Here is a 22,704-nt window from a genome sequence, read left to right as displayed (position 1 = left end):
GGACCAGGCACGCTGATGTGGGGCCCCTCTGACACACTGGGGACACGGGCAGGGTGTGATGGGGCTGAGTGGGGAACCTCGAAGATGCTCCAGCTGCAAGTGTGTGGAGGCTGATGGGTGGAAGCTGGAAAACAGGGAAGGCTTTGGGATAGAAGAGTTGTAGGATCAGGTGGATTTGGGAGCCTCCAACTACTAGCGAGCATTGACAGCTGGAGGCACGTCTGTGATCCAGGGGAATATCCATGTATTGCCTGGAGAAGAGAAGGCTCCTTAAGTGAAGAGAGCAGCTCCAGTGCCTAAAGGGGCTGCAGGAAAGCTGGAGAGGGGCTTGGGACAAGGGCCTGTAGGGACAGGCCAAGGGGAATGGCTTGAACCTGCCAGAGGGGAGACTGAGCTGAGCTCTTAGGCAGAAGCTCTTCCCTGGGAGTGGAGTGCAGGGTGTCCCTGCCAGCGGCAGGCGTTGGAATTGCATGATCTTAAGGTCCTTTCCAGCCTAAACTGTTCTAAGATTCTATATGAAGTGGAAAAGGATCTGGACATAACGGTAGAAAGTCACTGAGCCCCAAGAAACGTTACAGATAACTCGAGGCTGATGTAACGTGTGTGAGATGTACGCAGGCTGTGAGTGGGGGGAGCCCCACATGAGCCATTTTCTGCTCATTAAGCTCCGGTGGCTGCATCTGGGTTCAAAGGAGTTGCTTCCATTGGTTCTAGGGCTCGTCAGGATCAGTGTCTACACCTGGGAAACGCAGATGGCACAGGTTACCTCATCAGTACTTATGTATTATGGCCAGCAAGGCTGTGTAACCTTGTTATTGCCACTTGGGTTCAAACTTAAATGGGGCGGGGGGACGACTCAGGTTAGGTTCAAGGAAGGAATTCTTCCCTGTGAGGGTGCTGAGGTGCTGGCACAGGGTGCCCAGAGAAGCTGTGGCTGCCCCATCCCTGGCAGTGTTCAAGGGCAGGTTGGACACAGGGGCTTGGAGCAAGCTGCTCCAGTGGAAGGGGTTGGGATTGGAGCTGGAGGAGCTTTAAGGTCCCTTCCAACCCAAACCATTCCCTGTTCTATGGTTCTGTGACCTCTCTGGGGAGCTGCTTTGCCCGTGACAGGGCTGTGGAAGCAAGAGGAGGTGTTGAGCAGCGCTGGTGCCCCGTGGTGCAGGATGCTGCAGCAGGGTGCTCGCAGGCACTGCCTCAGCTCTGGTTCGTGCTGCAGCCGGGGCACGGGAAGGCAGCGGCAGACGGATCCCAAGCTGGAATCTGGCTCCGTTCCCTCCGCAGGCGCCTGAGGAGCAGGGTCAGGGCGTGCAGGGGACAAGGAGCCGCCGCCTCGCTCGGGTGAGTTCGGGGATGAAGCATGGGGCGCTGCCCCCGTGCCGGTTCCTCCTTCCCCGCTGTGAGCCCCTGCGCCGGCCCGGCCCGCCCCGGGCTCGGTTTAACCATTACCGCTTGCTCGAGGACGGGAAAAAAGTTGTTTCCTTCCTTCTCCGTCGGGCAACTTCCGTCCCGTCCCCGTTCGCCCCCTCCACGGGGCCCCCGGAGCAGCGGCCGGACCCAGGCAGGATCCATCCTCTCCTCGGAGCCGCTCCCTCTGGGTTCGCCTTTGTTTGGTCGCAGCTCCCCGGGGGCAGAGCAGGGGTTTTCTCCCCGTTCAGCCCTGCTTGAGGAAACCACCGGGGCCGTCCGCAGCCGCTGCGCTCGGGAGGGGGGAGTTTGGGGTGCTCAGCCCGGGCTGGGCTTCCAGCGCTGCTTGGGGTGTCCCTGGGTGCCTCGCTTTATCCTTCCTGTGTTACTGCCGTTCCTAGCAGTGCCTGCCCCAGCTGCAGCTCCCTTCTGTAAGGTGCCTTTTGTAAACGTCTGTATCTTTATATATCCTTAAATGTATAAATATATAAAGATACATATTTGTATATATAGTTATAAAAATGCCCTACCCCAGAAGCCAGTAGCTGGGTGCCAGCTGGAGGTGCAGGAATGAGGGGGAGCACAGGGGGGCAGTGAGCTGCAGAGGCCACAGAGCAGTGTTTAATAGCGCTGGGGGGAGAGGAAGGAAGAAGGGGAAGGTGGCTGGGCTGTGTTGGTGGGATCCTGTCGCGGAGAGGGCAGCAGAAGAGGAACAGGAGGGGAGCTGGGGAAGTGCTGGAGCCCGCGGTGCTTGGTGAGGTTTGGGTGAGCTGGGGGTGGTTGGAGAGAGGAGGAACAAGGGGAGCTGCAGGAGGAGGGGATGCGCCTGCCCCGGCCGGGATGGAGGAGGTGGGGTCTGAAGGGATGCTCACAGCAGTGGGGACCGCAGGATGGTGCCGGGGCTGGCGGCCGCGCTCAGCCCCGCTGTGCCCCTCACCCTGTGTTGTGCCGCAGGGCGGTGGGGCCATGGCTGACGGCAGCGAGGACCCGGCCGTGTTCTCCTCCTCCTCCTTGCCCGCGGACCCGCGGCTCCTGGCCACGGTCACCAACGCTTACCTGGGCACGCGCGTGTACCGCGAGGCCCTGCACGTGAGCGGCGTGTACAGCGGTGCCGCGGGCGATGCGCACCGCGCCGACGTGCCCAGCCCCGCCAACGTGCGCATGGCGGTGCCCGGCGAGGGCGGCCTGGATGAGGCCTTCACCCTGGACACCCGCACGGGTAAACGCTGGGGCCGGGCAGGGCCGGCCTTGTCCTGCTGCCTCCCGCGCGTCTTCCTCGCGCGCACCCATCGCTCTTCCCCCCAGCTGCCGCTGCCTCCCTTCTGGAAGTTAAAGCCTCTTTGCCTCTCCCACAAGGCCCCATCTCTCTTCTCCCCGTTCTCTGCTCGCCTGCGGGTGTTCTTCCAGAGCCACATTGGAGCAAGTGGGAAGCTCCCCTTTCCTGTGAGGATAAGAGTGATTTCCAGGCTGTATCAGTCCCTGCTGAAGCCAGGCTGAGCAAACGCTGTTTAACCATAAAGCCTGGGGGAACATTGTGCAGCACAAATCGTTCCCCAGTGGCTTGGCCAGATTCAGTGTGTTAGTGGTGTTTGGATCTGGACCTGGGAAAGGCGGTTCCTTTGCCAGTAGGAAGCAGTAAATCGGGGCAGAATGGGGAGCGTGGGGCAGAGCATCAGGTCCTGATGGTTCCAAAGGCTGATGGCTCTTGTGCTTACAGGAACCTTCAGCCATGAGCTTTGGTCAACGGATTACGTGGCCACCCAGCAGATCTACGCTCACTATTCCCTTGTCCACTTGATGGTCGTCAGCATCACCATCCGGCGGTCGGCTCACACCACCCAACCCATCACCATCCAGCTCCAGTCTCCTTTTGAGCCGAAGAGCCAGGATTTGGACCTGAAACAGGGACCCGACTTCCAGGGAGCACAGTGAGTGGGATCGGGGGCACCTGGCCCTGAATGCATCCTGCATGGGCTGCTGTGCACTGCCCTGCTTGTGTTAGGAGGTACACAGCAGGAGTAAGGCTGGAGCCATGCTGGGTATGGTGGAGGCTGGTGCAAATCTGCCCCTTCACATAGGGCATGTAAAACAAACCCCAAAATCCAGCATAGAAACACGTTCATTAGCTGCCACCCCGGAATTATTCCTGCCACTGGCATGAAAAAGGGACGAGGGCCGCAGGGGCTGGGTGTGATTGCACAGGAATGGGTTTGTTTGGCTTTGGAGGAGATTCTGTTGCCAGCCCAATGCCTGGTGTGCCAGAAGCCAGCGCTCGCACACACGGGGGACGCTGAGGGTTTGGTCTGGATCCACACAGGTTTGGGTGCTGGGGGGGGGGTCCCAAAAGTCAAGTGCCCCCGAGTCACATCCTGCGCCGTGCTTGTGTCCAAAGCCAGTGCTGAGTCAGCAGGTTCTGAGTGCAGGCTCTGTGCAGCGACTGGTTACTAATTAGCATGGACCATAATGAACTTAGGCAAGCTCTGCACCCTTGCCCATGTGCTCGGCCTGGGGTCTCCAACCTGGGCGAGGGGCTCTGACCTGTGAGGGTTCTAATGAAGACAGCTCGGTTGAGGACTCCAGGGCCTGGTACCTTCTTGCTGGGCTGGCCACATATTTGAAGCATCTTGACTCTTTACATCCTTGAGCCCAACCTTTCCAGGGTAAACCATGCCAAGCGTTCCGCCTGAATTACCCACCCCAGATAGAGCCCCAAAGCTGCCAAATTTTAGCATAGATAAGTTGTTAAGAAGTTCCCATGTCCTTGAAGCCGTGCGCATCAGTTCTAGGGACAGAATGACCAGAGGTGGCCTCTACAAGATGTGGTTGTCTTCAAGATGACCTCTACGAGTGGCTGGTTGGGATTGGGGACCGGTTGTAATGGATTTCAGCCTCAGTTCTGGGGCTGAAGCACGGGGACGATGGAGCTTCCCTCCTGGATGGGAGCCGGAGCCTGACCTCTGCTGCCGGGGCAGGTCCCCACGGCTCGGGTGGACGTGCTCCGGCCCCGCAATCTCTGCTCGCCTCTCCCTGCCCCTTGCTGTCCCCACAGCTACGTCTACGGGAGGACGCTGGTCCCCGAGGTGCAGGGGGGGCCCCGTCCCGCCGTTCACATGCTCTGGACGCCGGTGCCCGGGGCGCTGACGCTGCGCGGGGAGGAGCGGGAGCGGTGCTGGCAGTTCCTGACGGCCGTGGCCGGCAGCGAGGAGGGGGCCAAGGGCAGCTACCGGCGGGGCCTGGCGTGCGCGGCCGCGGGGTCCCTGCACCGGCGCCATGCCCGCGCCTGGGCCGCGCTGTGGCGGGGCAGCAGCGTGGAGCTGGCCGGGCCCCTGCGGCTGCGGCGAGCCCTGCGCGGGAGCCTCTTCTACCTCCTGAGCTCCATCGCCCCGCAGCCGGCGCTGCCCTCCCACGGCATCAGCCCCGGCGGGGTGGCCAACGGCGCGCGCGGCGAGGACTACTGGGGCCACGTCTTCTGGGACCAGGTGAGTGGTGCCGCGGCACCCGGGGCTCGCGCAGCGGGCGGGATGCAGGATGCTGTGATGCCGCCCCCAGGCAGGAGGAGCTTGGTCCCAGCAGGAGGATGCTCTCCAGCAGCATCCATCCTCCCGCTCCATTCAAGGAGCTGCCCAGACCCAGCTCCATCCCGGACTTTCCTCATCCGGGTTGTCTCTCACTCAGGAGTAGATTGTTGAGATTGAAGCTGGGTGCCTGGGGCTGCTGCAGAAGCATTAAGGGTGATACCCACCCCAGGGCACTCCCCTTCCCCACGCTGAGGTCTGGGGCTGGGATAGTTCAGGTTGGTAGCCCCAGGGTGCTCCAGTGACTAGCGTAGAGCACAGCCACCAACAGTTAGCTCTTTAAAAGGAAGCAAGTTGAAACCTGCTTTTCTCCTCCCAGCTTTGGTGGCATCAGCAAGCCCTGAACCACTGGGAAGAGAAGTGTTTCCTGTGACGGGCATGTTCAGCCTTTGAGCATAGGTTTGGGGTGTGCTCAGTAAGCTGGACGGGCAGGGTGGCTTTGTCCTGCCAGGGGCTTGGACCTGCTCTGGGGCAGCCACACTGGTGGGTGCTCAGCTCGGTTGCATGGTGTGAGCAGGAGACACCGGGTGCTCTTGAGGCTCCTGCTCCTGGGCTGGTGAGGCTGAATCCAGTCTATTCCCAGCCTTGGTCGGTGGTTTGTATCTGAGGGCAGAAGCTCTTCCCTGTGAGGGTGCTGAGGTGCTGGCACAGGGTGCCCAGAGAAGCTGTGGCTGCGCCATCCCTGGCAGTGTTCAAGGGCAGGTTGGACACGGGGGCTTGGAGCAAGCTGCTCCAGTGGAAGGTGTTAGGGTTGGAGCTGGAGGAGCTTTCAGGTCCCTTCAACCCAAACCAGGCTGGGATTCTGTTGCCAAGGACTCCAGCCCCTGCTCTGTGCTTTGCACTGATCCACGCACCCCCAGAGCTGCAGCAAAACCTGCTCTGTTTGCACTAACTCTGCTCAGGGGATTTTAACACTCACCCTTTGCCTCCTGCTCCAGAGGTCCCAGGTGAAGCCACCCAGTGCTGGCTTTGGGTGCTTGGAGAGCCTCACCCACCATCCCTGGGGACACACGCACCTCTAACGCCTTACTGGGTTCCTTCCATCCCCATAGAGGCAGGTGACTTATGGGGCTGCAGCTTCCACTGGTGGTTGTGGCCTCTGTGTCCTGCTCTGTGCTTCATCAGCAGAGCATGGGACACCGGCACATCCCAGACCTTGGATGAGCACTGCTCAGGCTCAGCTGAGCACCAGTTACCAGCGTTCATCCCATGCCAAAGGCAGGACCCAGCAAGGGCTGGGTTTGAGGGAGTTACTCTGAACCTTGGCTGTAAATGGATTTCGGTTCCAGCTGAGGCACATCTGGATGAAGGCTGCAGCTGCCGGGCTGAGGTTCAGCAGATCCAGCCCTTGCTGTGCCCTGTCTTTGCATTAACTTCTTACTGCAGCTGAGTAACTGATCTCTCCCAATGCTTCCAGTGGTCAGGGTCTTCCCGTGGACCTTGTGTGCGTTCTTCCTGCTGATGTGTTGGGTTTGACCCTCTCCAGAGCCTCCCTTGTCTTGCATGACGGGAGGTCCCACTGAGATCCTCCTGCGAGACCCCAGAGAGCAGCAGGCATGGGCGGGAGCACTTCCATGTGGATTTATCCCTCCTAATGAACCCATGGAACGGCACCTTTAAGTAGTAGCAAAATCACAGTCAGGGCATTCGGGATGGAAGGTGAACCGGTGGGAGCGTTTGGGTGCCCCCCCCACAACCCCGCCATCTGCTTCCAGTGTTAGCGTCGAGACAAACACATAACCACCGGGATGGTTATATGAGGTGCTTTATTGAGGCGCCGGGAACCAGGGGTACGCACCCAAATCTGGTTCCGATTCCCATCACATCGCGTTCGCAATTTATACACTAAAATTTCGTAACTAATACATATTCAACACAGATTACACCATTGACTAATACATATGCATCAAAGATTGCTACATCAATTTATTCCAACATCATCCTCTTTTGCGTTTGCGCCGCCCCCTCTGGTGGTCATCCTGATGAAGTAAGGAGTCTTCCTCAGATGAAGTAAGGAGTCTTCCTCAGGACCTTTTCCTTACTTGGATATATCCCAACCCTTGTGTGGACGCTAGCATTTTCTTATCAGCTTCTGGTATGCTCTTCTGGCTACCTTATGCATAGGTTCCATTTGGGTATAGTCTCCAGTACATACCTTTCTAAATCCACCCATACACATATCATTGCAACACTGGTTACAGAACAACCGTAATACAAAATTGCAAAGTTACAACATTTTCTAATATATAAAACCTCGCTATTGATTTATAAATTTCTCAAATATAATCATTTCTACTATTTTATATGATTATTTTATTGTAAAAAACTTCACCTCCTCTAACATTTCCCCCCTTTGAAAATACTTCATTTAACTTAAGCAAGTATTTTCATTCTCTTAGGTAGCCATCTCCTGATAAGTAGGTAGAGGTGTGGGGCTCTTTGGATGTTCCCTAGTTACTGCTTCTATGGTTCGATGAGTCCAAGCACTGTTGCGAGTTATTTCCTTTCGGATACAAAGATACATCAGATATGTTATCAAAAACACAATTAATATTACAATTGTGGTTTGTGTGAGGGAATGAATCCATCCAGTAAGGTGAAGGCCCAGACTGTTAAATATTGTCCCTAGCCAATCTTGTTCAGCCTTTTCTTTTTCCTTTTCTATTTCTCGTTCAATGTTGGTTAGTTGGGAAATGTCGTGTTCTATATCTGCAGTCACATTAGGAATGTGAATACAGCAATGATCCACTCTGTCCTTTAAATATTCACAGACACCATGTTCCTTAAGTAACAACATGTCCAATGCCATTCTGTTCTGCAAAGTCATTTTAGTTGTTGCCTGTAATTGCAAATTTAAATCTTTGAATCCTTTCTTTGTTATCCTGGCTAATCTTTTTGTTTGGCCAATCAGGCTGTCAATCATCTCTCTATTTCGATATGCTGCTACTTGGGCAAATAGGGATTCAAAAGCCCATCCTATTTTAACTCCTGTGGAGGGTTCCTGCCAAGTGTCTTCATCGTCACTGTCGTTATCATCTGTATCTCTTTTTGTTCGAATTTGCGGGGTTTCTGATCTGCCTTTGAATGGTGACTTCTTCCAAATTGGACAAAGAGTCGGTAATCCTAGGGTGATTTCTTTAGCTGGACCTTCCACGGATAGGTGGGTAGTCCAGGTTCCATCACTTGCTGCCCAAACAAAATGTCCTATGCTATGCACCGTAGAATATTTACAGTCTGCATTGTCAATTGGGACCTGTATCACCTTTCCTCCAATTCTCAGTCCTCGACATGCACATCCTGCCATTAGAGCAATTTTAACTGGAGGTATTGTGATTTCTTCGGGGTCAGAGTCACAATCTAAAATTTTGGTACAATTCCACCAAGGAACATTTTTGATAACATCTCGACTAACTCTGTTTATGGACAGCAAATTATCGATGTTTATGTTTTCTGTCATATTTTGCTTTCCTGTCCATCTAAGGCACCAAGATGTGTTTCCAATATATTGAAATTTCTGCAAAACGCTCATTGACCAAGCCGTGTCCCAGTTTTTGTTTTTTTCACATTCCCATACTTTTTCTTGTTTGTTTACTTTAGTTTCTTTATCATAAATACATTTTCCGACTCCTCCTTCATAAGAGGTAAACTGCGAGTTTAGTTTCTTTTCACATAATGACTTTGTTATGGAGGTTCCCAGAATACCTTCCTTATGATATTCTGTCGCCGTTATATTTCTCGTTACCTCTTTTTCCTGACAAGTGATTGTTCCGTTAATTTCTGAAAGTGAAAGCGTTATTATTCCCCATTCAGTCGGTTCTCCAGCTGCTTTGGGTGTCGGCAAACATGCTGTTATTCTACTTGTGTTTTTCATTTTTGCGAAATCCTTAATCAGACCTATCATTAGGTTTTCTTCGGGATTTCGGCGATATGATTGAATTATCCGTGTGGGATTCACTGATCTTTTAGTTCTTTTTCCTGTAACTTTGATTTCGCTGTAGCTAACTGTAGATTTAGTTCTATAGAACCGTTTACCTTTAAAAGTGTTGGTCCCATCAGGATGGTTTCCGTGAACTTGCAGGTCAGAATGGCATCTTGTTTTAAGTTTTGTCAAACCATTTTTCTGAGAAATTCCTAGGATAGGACTAAACGTCAATTGTGTTAATGACCAAGTGACAATCAAAATTTTGTAACAAAACCCAGACATCTTATTTACATTTCAGCTTCAGTTTCGTAGGGCCTAGTATCTGTGTTTCCCAGACTTTTGGAACTCTTTTTACCCGCATATAATGTATCCAAGAATCCGCCCCTTCTACCTTTACTGCAGTGAACGTTGTTAACAGTACTTGATGAGGTCCGTCCCACCTTTCTTTTAATGGTTCCTCATTCTAATTTCGGATGTATACTTGATCTCCTGGCTGAATGTCATGCACTGGATTTTCCAAGGACAATGGCCTGTTCCACACCAGGGTGCTTCTCAGTCTGGTTAGGGTTTTACCTAGAGATAGCACATAATTGTAAACATCCTGATTCCCTTTAATGTGGGTATTGGGATTAGGTTCTGGTGCCTCAGATGGTTTCCCATAGAGAATTTCATAGGGGCTTACTGACATTCCACTTCTAGGTTTTATTCTGATTCGCAACAAGGCTATGGGCAGTGCTTGTGGCCATTTTATTTTGGCCTCTTGGCATATTTTACTGATTTGTCTTTTTATTGTCTGATTCATCTTTTCCACCTGCCCACTAGATTGGGGTCTCCAGGGAGTGTGTAGATTCCATGATATTCCTAACAGTTTACTTATCTCCTGTACTATTGTTGCGATGAAGTGTGGGCCTCTGTCTGATGATATTCCTAAGGGAACACCAAATTGTGGAATAATTTCTCTGAGCAACCACTTTACTGTCTCTTTTGCCTGATTGGTGCGACAGGGAAGGGCCTCCGGCCATCCAGAAAAGGTGTCAACCCCTACTAATAAGTATTTGTACCCTTGTGTCTTTGGTAATTCCACAAAATCAATTTGCCAATAATCTCCTGGTTCCATCCCTATTCTGATCCTTCCCATTTCAACCTGTCTCCTTACTATTGGGTTATTTTTCAAACAAATTTCGCATTTTGACCCTACTGATTTTGCCATGGTTAACATCTGTGTGGAAATTATTCCTCGCTTTAAATAAGTCACCAATGCTTCTGCACCCCAATGACATTTCTGATGTTCCTTCTGTAGAATTTTTCGCATTATAGCTGCTGGCACTATTATTTGTCCAGTTACTGTTATATACCATCCTTCAGAATTCTTTTGAGCCTTTAGAAGTCCTGCCAATTTCTCATCTTCCTTTGACTAGTTTGGGTCTTGTGAGAGATAGGTATGGAGTGGGCTTACCTTGAGAGGTATCAGTGCCATTATATTCCATACCTTCCGGGCCACTTGTCGAGCTGTCCGGTCTGCCAATGTATTTCCTTCAGATATCTTTGAAGTTCCTCCTTGATGCGCTTTGCAATGCATGATGGCCACCTGTTTAGGCTTTTGCACAGCAATTATTAATTCCAAAATTTCTTTTTGATATTTTATGTTAGTCCCTTGAGAAGACAGAAGCCCTCGTTCTTTCCATAATGCTCCATGTATATGTACTACACCGAACGCGTACTTTGAATCTGTCCAGATATTTACCTTTTTGTCGCTCCTCAGTTCCAGTGCTCTCATAAGAGCTCTGAGTTCAGCCCGTTGTGCTGATGTTCCAGGAGGTAGCGCTTTTGCTTCAATTATCTTTTGCTGTGTTGTTACAGCATATCCTGCGTACCGTGTTCCATTTTCCACAAAGCTGCTGCCATCTGTGAAAAGTTCCCAGTCAGGTTCTTCGAGAGGTTCATCCTTTAGATCTGTTCTACTTGCATATGTATGCTCGATGACCTCTATACAGTTGTGTTCAAGCGTCCCTTCTTCTAGGTCCGTTCCTAGAAAGGCTGCTGGATTTAACAGGTTAGTAGTCTTTAAGCTTACATCATCTTGTTCTGTTAAAATTGCTTGATATTTCATCCTCCTGCTAGGGGATAACCAGTACCCCCCTTTTTGTTCCAAGACGATTGTCACCATATGTGGCACAAACACTTCCATGTGCTTTCCCAAGGTCAGTTTTCTGGCCTCCTGTATTAGAACAATAGTCGCTGCTACTGCTCTCAAACATACAGGCCATCTCGCACTTACCGGGTCCAGCTGTTTTGAGAAATATCCTACTGGTCTCTTCCAGCTCCCAAGTTTCTGAGTTAACACTCCCAGCGCTGATCTCTGTCTCTCATGGACGAATAACTGAAAGTCCTGTGTCAGATCTGGGAGTCCCAAAGCCGGAGATTTCATTAATGCCTCTTTCAGTTTCTTAAAGGCCTCTTTCTGTGGTTTATTCCAAACAAAAACAAGTGATTTTTGGGCCTCATACAGGGGTTTAGCAATGAGTCCATAGTCCATTATCCATAATCTGCACCACCCTGCCATACCCAAAAATGTTCTTGACTCATGTAGGTTCCGTGGTTCTGGAATGGCACAAATTGCCTCTATGCAATTTATTCCCAGCCTTCGCTGCCCTTGTGAAATTTCACATCCTAAGTACAACACAGTCGTGCATGCAATTTGCACCTTTTCTTTTGAGACCTTATACCCGTTCAGGCCTAGTTGGTTTAAGATTTCAGTGGTTACCTTTATACACAATGACTCCTGTTCTGTTGCAATAAAGATGTCATCAACATATTGCAATAGGAGATATTGTGATCTCGGTACCTGTATTTTTCCTCGAGTGGTCCATGTTTCCAGTTCTTTGGCCAGCTGGTTTCCGAAGAGAGTTGGGCTGTTCTTAAATCCCTGCGGGAGTCTGGTCCATGTCAATTGGGTCTTTCGTCCATTCTGTGGGTTTTCCCATTCAAATGCAAACATTTTCCTGCTACTTTTGTCAAGAGGAATGCAGAAAAAGGCATCTTTTAAATCAATCACTGTAAACCATTTATACATTTCCTTCACAGATGTTAACAATGTGTAAGGGTTTGCAACCACTGGGTGGATATCTTTTGTTATTTCATTTATGGCCCTCAGATCCTGGACTAACCTGTACTCACCATTAGGTTTCTTCACTGGAAAAATTGGGGTGTTATATTCTGATTCACATTCTTCTAAAATTTGGTATTTTAAAAATTTCTCAATTGTTTTTATAATTCCGTATCTTGCTTCTAATTCCAGGGGATATTGTTTAACTCTTACTGGCCTAGCTCCATCCTTTAATTCCACTATTACTGGCTGAGCGGTTTTTGATTTTCCTGGAATTTCTGTTTCCCAAACTGTCGGTATTACAGCTTGTTCCACCTCCTCCGGGATTTGAGCAATAGGTTTATCTTTTAAAACCAAAATTTGTCCTGCCTTGGATTCCGGAATCTGCATTGTTAATTCACCATTTTCAAAAATAATTGTTGCATCCAATTTAGCTAACAGATCTCTTCCTAAAAGAGGAACAGGACATTCAGGCATATACAGAAATTCATGTGTCAACTCTTTCCCCCCAAATCGCAAATCTAGGGCCTGTAGGAACGGCCGTGTTTCTTCCTTCCCTGTGGCCCCTATTATTGTGGTTGTCTTTTTCCCTAACCTTCCGTGTAAGTCATTTAAGACTGAATAGGTAGCCCCTGTGTCCACTAAAAATTTTACTTCTTCTCCTAACTGTATTTTCACAAGGGGCTCCTTAACTCTTGCTTCGGTTAGTCAGCTTTGATTATTATATTCCCCCAGCTCCATTGCTTGAGCTACTTCCGATCCCACAAAAGGCTTCCTTGGAGACATAATTCTTCCCTTTAATGGACATTCATTTTTCCAGTGTCCCTCCTGTTTGCAGTTTGCACACTGATTATATCCTATTCTTTCCACATTTATTCCTGTGCTCGGATTACAGAATCCTCTTCCTCATCCTCGCACATTTCCTCTCCCTCTACCCCTAGAGTTAGCGAAGCCCTGCTCTCTCCCCTGGACCACTGCCAATAGATTTTGCTGTTGCCTCCGGGAACTCTCTTTTTCTCTATTGTTATACACCTTCCAAGCCACTTCTAGCAATCTGTCTAAGTTTCGCAAGTCTGCTCCCTCCAGCTTCTGCAATTTCTTCCTAATGTCATCCTGAGACTGCCCTAAAAAGATCAAAGCCACTTGTGCCTTAGCCTGTTCAGTTTCCACATCCAGATCCGTATATTTCTTTGCTGTCTCTTTAAGTCTTTCCAGGAAAGCAGACGGTGATTCTGTCTTTTCCTGCCTTACGTTATATAGCTTTGACCAATTTATTGGTTTAGGCATAGCATTCTGCACTCCAACAATCACCCAATCTTGATACCTTCGCAAATTCCTCATTCCCCTTGCCGTGTTATAATCCCACATTGGATCTTCTGTAGGGAAATTTTGATCTACATTTCCTTCAAGCAGTCCCTGTCGTATATCCTCCCGAACCCTTTCTCTTGCAGCCCGCAACACCATTTCCTTTTCTGTTGAATCCATAAGGGTGTCTAAAAGCACCTGGATGTCATCCCAGTCTGGATTCTGGGTTTTAATGATCATTTTCATTACACGGGCTACCCTATCAGGATTCTCTCTATATGTTCCCTGCTGATTGTTTCCAGATAACCAAATCCCCAGGAGAAAAGGGCACTTTAACATACACAGGTCCTTCCGTTCCAACTCCCTGTCTTAAAGGTGCAAGCACTGCACTAGGTGCCTGAGACGCCTGAGCCTGCACTTTCTTTTTCCATTCTCCCCTCTGACGAGTTCAGTGTGAAACTGGAGTAGCAGAAATCTCTGTTTCTCTGCAATCACAATCACTCTCATTCTCACGACCATTATCACTATCATTCTCCTCCCCCCTTTCTTCCTTTGCTACTAGCAGTGCAAGCGGAGCCACTGCCAAATCAAGATTTTCATCATCTTTCTGGTGCTGCAAACTGTTTTCTACAGCAGAACATCCAACACACTTCTTCTCAGTAACACATCCTTTACATTGTTCATTTGCACTTGCTTTAACAACTAAAATCCCACAAGACTTCTGCCATTCCTTATTGTTCCTTAAAGTAAAGAAAAGGTCTACATATGGCACTTCATCCCATTTTTCTTCCCTTCTACAAAACAACATTAGTTGCAAAATAGTATTATATTCCAGAGTCCCATTTTCAGGCCACTTTTCCTGATCCTCTAGTTGATACTGTGTCCACCAAACGTTACAATAATCAATCAGTTTACTTCTCCGCATACTTTGCCCAAATCCCCCTTCCTTCCAATGGCTTAGCAAACAGCCTAGCGGAGAGGACTTGGGAATCGGTGGCATCTTGTGAGTACAAAGGAGTTTCCTTTTGTACCACAAATCCTAAGGAAAACTTGTTTCCTGTACAACACTAAGTTACAGCACTTATTTACACCGGTGCTGTTCCTGCAGCATAAATACCAATACCAACCACGTTTGCCGAACCTGCAGAGCTTTTGCTACTCTCTAACGAACGGCGCCTAGGCTTTTACCCCGAGAGCTCTCTAGCCCCAACCAAGCGCAGCTTTCGCCACGTCTAACAGGCAGGCTTTACTACTAGCCAGCCACAAACACAGCTTTTTGCTGCGTGGAACAGGCAGGCTTTTTACCAGACCTTTACCAAAGGTCGGTGCCGTAACCTAGATCAAAAAGCACCTTTCTTACCGTATCAGAGGTCCGTCGTGAGCAGCGGAGGTCGGTCGCGGTCGATAGCTCCCCGAGAATCTCTCGGTGCCGGCTGGAGCAGGATCGAAACGCGATCCGCCTCAGCAGTGCCCGCGAGGTCCCATCTGGGTTGCCAAAAATGTTAGCGTCGAGACAAACACATAACCACCGGGATGGTTATATGAGGTGCTTTATTGAGGCGCCGGGAACCAGGGGCACGCACCCAAATCTGGTTCCGATTCCCGTCACAGCGCGTTTGCAATTTATACACTAAAATTTCGTAACTAATACATATTCAACACAGATTACATCATTGGCTAATACATATGCATCAAAGATTGCTACATCAATCTATTACGACATCAGCCTCTTCTGCGCTTGCGCCGCCCCCTCTGGTGGTCGTCCTGATGAAGTAAGGAGTCTTCCTCAGATGAAGTAAGGAGTCTTCCTCAGGACCTTTTCCTTACTTGGATATATCCCAATCCTTGTGTGGACGCTAGCATTTTCTTATCAGCTCCTGGTATGCTCTTCTGGCTACCTTATGCATAGGTTCCATTTGGGTATAGTCTCCAGCACATACCTTTCTAAATCCACCCATACACATATTATTGCAACACTGGTTACAGAACAACCGTAATACAAAATTGCAAAGTTACAACATTTTCTAATATATAAAACCTCGCTATTGATTTATAAATTTCTCAAATATAATCATTTCTACTATTTTATATGATTATTTTATTGTAAAAAACTTCATCTCCTCTAACACCAGGAGACCTGGATATTCCCGAACATCCTGCTGTTCTACCCCGAGGCTGCCCGAGCCCTGCTGGAATACCGGATCCGCACGCTGGAAGGAGCCCTGCGCAACGCACGGGAGCAAGGCTACGAGGTGGGGATGGGGCCGGGGACGGGCATGGAGGTGCTGGGCTGGGGGCGTGCAGCCCCCGTGGGCGCCGTGAGGCTTTGCTCGGCTCCGCTGCGAGCGGGGCTCTGGTCCTGCCAGGGCGCTAAGTTCCCATGGGAGAGCGCAGCCACCGGCCGGGAAGTCTGCCCTGAGGAGATCTACGGAGCGCAGGAGATCCACGTCACCGGGGACGTGCTGGTGGCCTTTGAGCAGTATTACCACAGCACGCAGGTACCGGCGGCTCCGGCGCTCTCACTGCTCCCACAGGGGCTCTGCTGCTCTCTGCTCCCATCAGTTACTGGTGGTGCCTCCGGTCCCTCCTCCAGCCCTGCCTGCTCTGTCCTTGCTCCTCGTGGGTGGCTCAGCATCCTCTTGGCTCAACCCAGGCCGGTTTTCTGCCCTTTCCTCCTGCTGCATCCATCTGAGCGCTGCTGTCCTGCCGCTGGGCTGGCTCTGGGGCAGCCTCCCTCACAGCCCGCTTCCCTCTGGCTGCGGCTGCTCCAGGACCAGAAGCTGTTCAGGGAGGATGGTGGCTGGAGGCTGGTGCGTGCCGTGGCTCAGTACTGGTGCAGCAGGATGGTGTGGAGCGAGGAGGAGCAGTGCTACCACATCAGAGGTACTCCTGCCGCTGCCAGCCCCGGCTGTAGGGATGGGATGGTGAGCAGAGGCTCGGAGCCCCCGTGCCAGACCTGGACTGGGGCACGCGGCCGCTGCCCTCTGGAATATCCCAGGGATAATGGCTGTGTCCATGCAAACAGGACAAGATGCTCGGCTCTCTTCCAGTGCTAGAGTCTCTCAGCCCCTTCCCACTCACGGGACACCTCTAAATGTCTTCTTCCGTGCTGGCACAAGCTGATGCCACAAGCATGGGCGAAGCATTCAGATCTGCTGTTGTGGCTGGTGGCACAGAGTGCAGGGGCCCTAGAGGGGAAGGACGTAGCTCTGAGTCTTCTCTAAGAGACCCGAGTTGAAATCCCCGGAGCTGCAGGAGTTCAGTCCTGTGCAGGACCCGTGGTGCTGTTGGTGCTGACCAGGGTCAGCCACTGGTGTGGGTGGCAGGGTGCGGGGTCTCCCTGTGGCGGCAGTCCTGCTGCAGCACCCTGTGTGAGCAAAGGGGGGCTGCTTCTGAAAGGGGGCACTGGGGAGGAGAAGGGGGGGTCTGTGGGAGGAGGGTCTGCAGGAGCAAGGCTGGGTTAGAGCAAAGGGGTCTCCATGGGCTGGAGAAGGCCCTGGGGTTGCTGCAGGCTGGCTCCAGTGTGGAGATCCCTGGATTTGAGCCCGGTGCTCCCAGCAGAGTCATGCATTTAAGTGCCTGGTTTCGTGTTCCTCTTGGGAAGGGGCCTTCTCCCCTCCTGGGGTCAGGCTGCAGGAAAGCAGCGAAGGACGGAGCTGAGCTCGTGGCTAGGGGAAGATTGAAGGGCTTGATTGCATGAGCCACTTGGAGGTCACCTGGCCTGGGGAGCGAGGGAGGTGCCCGCAGGCCGCGGTGCCAGGGCTGTGGCACGGGTCCCCTCCCGCCGGGAGGTCGCTGCGAGGCTCCCGTTGCCCTCCCCAGATGTGATGCCCCCGGATGAGCACCACTGCCACGTTGACAACTCCGCTTACACCAACGCCGTGGCCCAGCGGAGGTAACCCTGCGGGAGCGCTGCCCCGGCCCCTCCCTCCTGCCCCAGGGATGGTCCTGCACGGAATGCACCCTCCTGCTCCTCCCCTGCCTCTGTCTGAGCCTGGCCCTTAGAAGGAGCTGTCCCGTGGAGGTTCATCTGAGCTGCCTCGGGTGCCCGCATGAGGGGGGTTCCGCTCCACAGGAGGGTTTCTCTGCCTGTGTTTTATGGGATGCCCACGCAGGCAGGCAGCAGGGGGCACCTGCGCCCGGAGGAGCAGAGCCCCGGCGCCGGCAGTGAAGCTGCTACCCCGGGCTTTAGCTCCGAGCCGTGCTCTCTGAGAGCCCTTTCTTTGCAGTCAGCTCAATCGGTTCTTTCTGTCCCCTTCGTCCTGCTCCCCGCTGCCAGGGGTCACAGGCCCCCGTCCGTGACGCGCAGCATTCTTCAGCTTGACTTTTGCAGCCCGTCTGGCTCGAGACTTGTTGATCCCGGTGCCCGAGCAGTGGCTGCGCCGCGCCAGCAGCATCAAAGTGCCCTTTGACGCGGGGAAGGGATACCATCCCGAGTACGACGGCTACCGCCCGGGTGAGCGCAGGGCAGCGGCCGCCGCGGAGCCCCTGCTCCTCCTTGGGAGCCTGTGAGCGACAGGGACCGGAGCAGCCACGGGAGCCGCGGCTCGTGCTTGGCTGAAGGCTTCGGTGCTGCTCCCCAGCTGCAGCCGTGGGGTTGCCCCATGCAGAGCCTGGGGTGTGGATGGGTTCTGCCCCTTGGTTTCTCGTTAGTGGGCTTCTCAAACGGGGGCATTTGGGAGCACAGAGTAGGAAGAGACCTCTAGCGCTGGGCTGCAGTGATGTGGTTGGTGTGAGCCCATCGTGGATGGGTCTTACCTTCCTGCCAGGTGTTACCCTCGCAGCAGCCCCTGGCCTCTGGAAGGGAAGGGGCTGGTTCCAGTGGAAGCGGCCCGGTTTGGTGCCCTTTTTCTCCCTGCGAGCTGGTCCTTGGCGGCTGAGGTTTGGGTGACACCAGCCTGGGTGCTGTCGGTCAGGGCTGAGCCTGTGTCCTGCTGAGGGCAGACCATGGGCTGCTGCTCTGCTCTGCCCTGGCAAGGCAGCGGGGTCGCGCTGCCTTCCCCCCGATGTGGTGGCTGTTGTGCAGGTCTCTGCGTGCCGGGTTTGTTCCCATCAGTGACCACACCGTCGGTCTGCCGGTTGTTCCCGGCTGGAACTGTGGCCTGACCGAGCCTGTCCCCAGGTGAGCCAGTGAAACAAGCGGACGTGGTCCTGCTCGGCTTCCCGCTGATGCACCCCATGAGCCCTGAAGTCCGGAGGAATGACCTGGAGATGTACGAGCCCGTCACAGAGCTGCACGGCCCAGCCATGACCTGGGTGAGCAGGGCAATGCCTGCCGTGGGGTTCCCAGAGCTGTGGGATCCCAGCCTGGTTTGGGTTGAAGGGACCTGGAAGCTCCAGTCCCAGCTGGAGGCTCTCTCCTGCAGAGCATGTTTGCCGTGGGCTGGCTGGAGCTGAAGGAGGTGCAGAGAGCCCAGGCCCTGCTCAACAAGTGCTTCAGCAACATCACGGAGCCCTTCAAGGTGAGCTGGGTGCTGGGTCCCACCTTGGCGCTTCCCATGACTGCCGCAGCTCGGCTCTTCCTTGCTGCTCTCAAATGGGTCCCATTGCACCAAGAGGCACCACCAGGGTCTGTGCTGGCTGCACGCGTGGTCCCCGGGTCATTGCCGCATTGAGCTGCGTGGTTGCACGCTCCATCTCCTATCTGCGTGCTTCCCAGGGCAGTAAGGAGGCATCAGCTTCCTACCGGGCAATACAAAGCCCTGGGCCAGTGCCTTCCCCCAGGCTTCCATTTGCTGCCAGGGATGGGCAGGGAACGGGGGTGGTGACGTGTAGAGATGCATCAGAGGCCGCCCAGTGCCAGGGTGGGCAGCAGGGCACGGGCATTGCAGCACCCCAGGTACGTGCCATTGGCAGCGGTCAGTGCACACAAACCCCCAAGCCCGTGGGGGTCCCAGTGCAAGGGCTGAGTCCTTGCCTTCTCTCGCTGGAGCAGATCTGGGTGGAGAACTCGGACGGGTCAGGAGCCGTGAACTTCTTGACAGGGATGGGTGGATTCCTGCAGGCCATCCTCTTCGGCTACACCGGCTTCAGGTGAGGCCCCTGTTGTGTCCCTGCGGTTTGTAAGCTACGCCCCGGGCTTGAGCCCTCACCTTTGAGCCGGAGCGATGAAAAGGAAAGGGACTTGCAGCATCCAGAATCCTCCAGAGCTCCCTGCAGGCAGTGACCAGACAGGAGCGCTGCTGATGATCCTGGATGAAGTGTGGATCCTGGTGGAGGTCGGGGATGAGTTCCCAGAAATGATGAGCTTTGGTCCATTTCTGCTTCAGCCACATCAATATTGAGAGGCATTGGGTTCAGAAGGAGCCAAAGCTGGGCCGAGACCGAGCTCCTCAGCACGAGCTGAGACCCTCCATCACCTCTGTATGATCTCAGGGCTGTAGGTAGCCTGCATCATGTTGATGTCTGTATCGGAAACGCATCCGGACCTGCCCCTTCCACGAGTGGTTGTAGCCGTGGTTTCTTTGCTCAGTGTGGGTGAAGCTTCCAGGCTATGAGCCACCAATAGGTTTGGCTGTTAGTTAACTGATGGAAGAGAAAGTCCATGCAGCCACCTTATGGGCAAACCCAAGCCTGCTGCTTTTATACCTGATACCTACACCCCTTACAAAGGGGACCTTTGCAAACAGAGACCCTGGTCCTCTCCTCCACACTGAGCTGCCATAGGCCTATTCCCCCTGTAAAGACTGGAATGGATTTGGAGCAGATAAGAGACTTCCCAGGACACTGGGTGAGTCACTTGCACGCTTGGGAACCTAAATGGCATCCCCTGAGCCTGCTTCTGGCTTAGCTGGAGCATCATCCCGTGTCCTTTGGACGTGGTGCGGCACAGCCTCACGCAGCCCCTCTGAGGCCATACCCTGCTGCACACAGGAGGCTCTGCAGGTCCCTGTGGAGGAAAGCGCTCATCCAGCATCACCACAGCGCTGGAACACCTCGGGGACCACATCAAGCTCTTCCCATCGTTTCCACCCTCTCCTGCCCAAAGCAGCCGCCCCTGGAGCACGTTCTTGGTTGGAGTGAGGATGGAGCCCACCCCTTTCGTGGTGGAGCTGGGTGGGAGCTGCCTGTTCCCAGCTCAACCCCCTCATCCCCGCTCTGGGGGCTGTGGATGCTCTGTGTGTGTGTGGGTCAGCTCGGACCCCTGGCACCGGCTCAAGCCGCAGGCGCTGGGGCTGCAGCCAGATGAGCAGGGATGTTGAAGTGCCATTCAGCAGCCCTCAAGGCTGGGTTCGGGCCATGCCCCCTGGAAGCACGGCCCAGGCTGGCATTGCCCTGCCCCTGAGGCTCTCCACTCCTCAAGCCTCTCTCGAGTCCCCTCCAGCCCATTGAGCCCTCCCAGCAGACTGGAGGTGACGGTCGAGAGCTCTTAGGTCAAGATCTGAGGGGCAGATAGCGGTGACCTCTGCCTCTTATCCAGAACACACAAATGGCCCCATCTGACTTTGGGTGAGGCCTTGGAGGGGTTCAAGCTGTTTGCTTGGGTTTCATCTCTCGGTAGAGGAGCTCCCACAGCGGTGCTGAGCCCCTCAACCTGCAGGGAGTGGAGCTGAGGTGGGTTTCTGGGGGTTACGTTGCTGACCTGCTCCGGTCACAGCCCGGAGGAGAGGTGAAGACCGGGCTCTGTGGGAGCATCCCCATTGGGATGGCCCATTACAGGCAATGGGGCAGTGCTCGGGTCAGGTGTGTCTCAGGAGCTGAGGACCACTTCCAGGAGCATCTCCAGCAGGCGTGGGGTGAGCTCCTGCCTCACCTGCGCTGTGTTCTGTGGCTGTCAGAGCAATGGCAGCAAGTGAGAACAGGGACTTGTGATGGGTACCTCAGCTGAACCTGCATCCCATGAGGCTCAACCTGCATCCCATGATCCCAGCCACAGCCACCTCCTGAGCTCCTCACTCATTGCAGTGCATGGCCAGAGCCTGCACCCGCAGGTCTGTGTGACCAGGTTCAGTGGCAATCCCTGCCTGGGGACCACCCGTGCCAGTGCCCTGTCCCCCTTCCCCTCTCGGGGCAGGGCATTCCCAGAGCTTCCCAGCAGAGGTGCCGGGGCGGGCCCGGGAGCCGCAGCGGGATCTGAGCTGCTCTGCAATGGAAAACAGCATTTTCCTTTGTTCCTTTTTTATCCAAATAACCCAACAGAGTGGAGGCCGCAGAGCCCAAGGGAGGACCTGGAAGGGGCAGGAATGCGTTGGGGAGCTGGGCCATAAGATCACAGCCCAAGTTGGTCTTCACCAGGTGCTTCATTGGTGTGCTCTGGTTTGCCCAGAGATCCTTGGGATACACCAAGGGCTGAATTCTCCTGTATGTGATGGGACACCAGAAGGGACATATCTGAAGGGATATCCAAGTACTGATGCTCCAGTGTCTGAAGGGGCTGTAAGGGTGCAGGAGAGGGGCTCTTTATCAGGGACTGTATCGACAGGACAAGGGGTGATGGGTTCAAACAAACTGGGGAAGCTCAGGCTGGAGATAAGGCAGAAGCTCTTCCCTGGGAGGGTGCTGAGGCGCTGGCACAGGGTGCCCAGAGAAGCTGTGGCTGCCCCATCCCTGGCAGTGCTCAAGGCCAGGTTGGACACAGGGGCTTGGAGCAAGCTGCTCCAGTGGAAGGGGTCCCTGCCCGTGGCAGGGGTTGGAGCTGGAGGAGCTTTAAGGTCCCTTCCAACCCAAACCATTCCATGATTCTGTGACTCTTTCTGCCCACAGAGGCACAGGGTAACGGGAGATGCCTCTGGGATGTGTCTGTCTCTGTGGGGAGGTGGCTGCCCCCCCCCAGAGCTGCTTTCCCTCGTGGCCACCCCTTGTTCCCAGCACTGATGTGCCGCTGCCTTTCCAGGATCACCAGGTCCAGCCTCCGCTTCGACCCGGCCTTTCCTGATGACGTCCACGAGCTGAACATCACCGGCGTCTCCTACTTGGGCAACAAGCTCAGGTTCAGCATCACCAGGGAAGAGATGGGGATCGAAGTGACCGAGAGCCCCCGGGCACTGCCCCTGGAAGCGGTGCTGGAGGAGTCGGGGCAGCGGCTGCCCCTGCACGAAGGTGCGGTGCCACCGGGGGGGCTGCTGCTGCAGCGGGGAGCATGTGGGGGGAACCCGCAGCTCAGGCCGGGTTTGTTGCAGGGCAGAGGGTCTCGCTCCCCACGGCTGCCGGATGGATCCAGAGATCATCCCCTGGCACCCCTTGAACCTCGGCTGCTCTGCGCCGGAGCAGGAGCAAGTTGAAGAGAGGATGGCGGCAGAGGGGAAGGGGAAGGTGGGTCCCAGGCTTGGCCATAAACCCTCTGTCCCCATGGGGCTGTGTGTGCTCTGTGTCTCTGTGGCCCCAGGACGGGTGGTGGGCTCAGAGCTGTCACTGTGGCTGGGGGGGCAGCAGCTCCAAGATGCTGAGCATCC

General features: G+C 53.8%; 1 protein-coding gene across 6 annotated transcripts; it reads left to right on the top strand.

Annotated features, from left to right (window-relative positions):
- Positions 1 to 1,324: 1,324 nt before the first annotated feature.
- On the top strand, positions 1,325 to 22,605 carry PGGHG (protein-glucosylgalactosylhydroxylysine glucosidase). 6 transcript variants are annotated; one of them, XM_062623354.1, is made up of 14 exons: positions 1,535 to 1,595; positions 2,359 to 2,623; positions 3,122 to 3,332; positions 4,454 to 4,883; positions 15,445 to 15,564; positions 15,679 to 15,810; positions 16,084 to 16,195; positions 17,135 to 17,207; positions 17,632 to 17,768; positions 18,435 to 18,568; positions 18,679 to 18,774; positions 19,248 to 19,345; positions 22,146 to 22,351; positions 22,432 to 22,605. In XM_062623354.1, exons 2-14 carry the CDS (start codon positions 2,371 to 2,373, stop codon positions 22,494 to 22,496), a joined length of 2,067 nt encoding a protein of 688 aa, XP_062479338.1. In that variant the 5' UTR covers positions 1,535 to 1,595; positions 2,359 to 2,370; the 3' UTR covers positions 22,497 to 22,605. The 6 variants fall into 6 exon arrangements, with proteins under 6 accessions (XP_062479340.1, XP_062479338.1, XP_062479339.1 ...); XM_062623355.1 differs by lacking the exon at positions 1,535 to 1,595 and adding an exon at positions 1,613 to 1,840; XM_062623353.1 differs by lacking the exon at positions 1,535 to 1,595 and adding an exon at positions 2,005 to 2,158.
- Positions 22,606 to 22,704: the final 99 nt, after the last annotated feature.

This window comes from Pezoporus occidentalis, unplaced genomic scaffold (assembly GCF_034315485.1).
Source record: "Pezoporus occidentalis ecotype Australia unplaced genomic scaffold, CSIRO_AGI_Poc_V1 ctg250, whole genome shotgun sequence".
NCBI classification, from domain to species: domain Eukaryota; kingdom Metazoa; phylum Chordata; class Aves; order Psittaciformes; family Psittacidae; genus Pezoporus; species Pezoporus occidentalis.
This window is presented reverse-complemented; position numbering and strand designations above follow the sequence as displayed.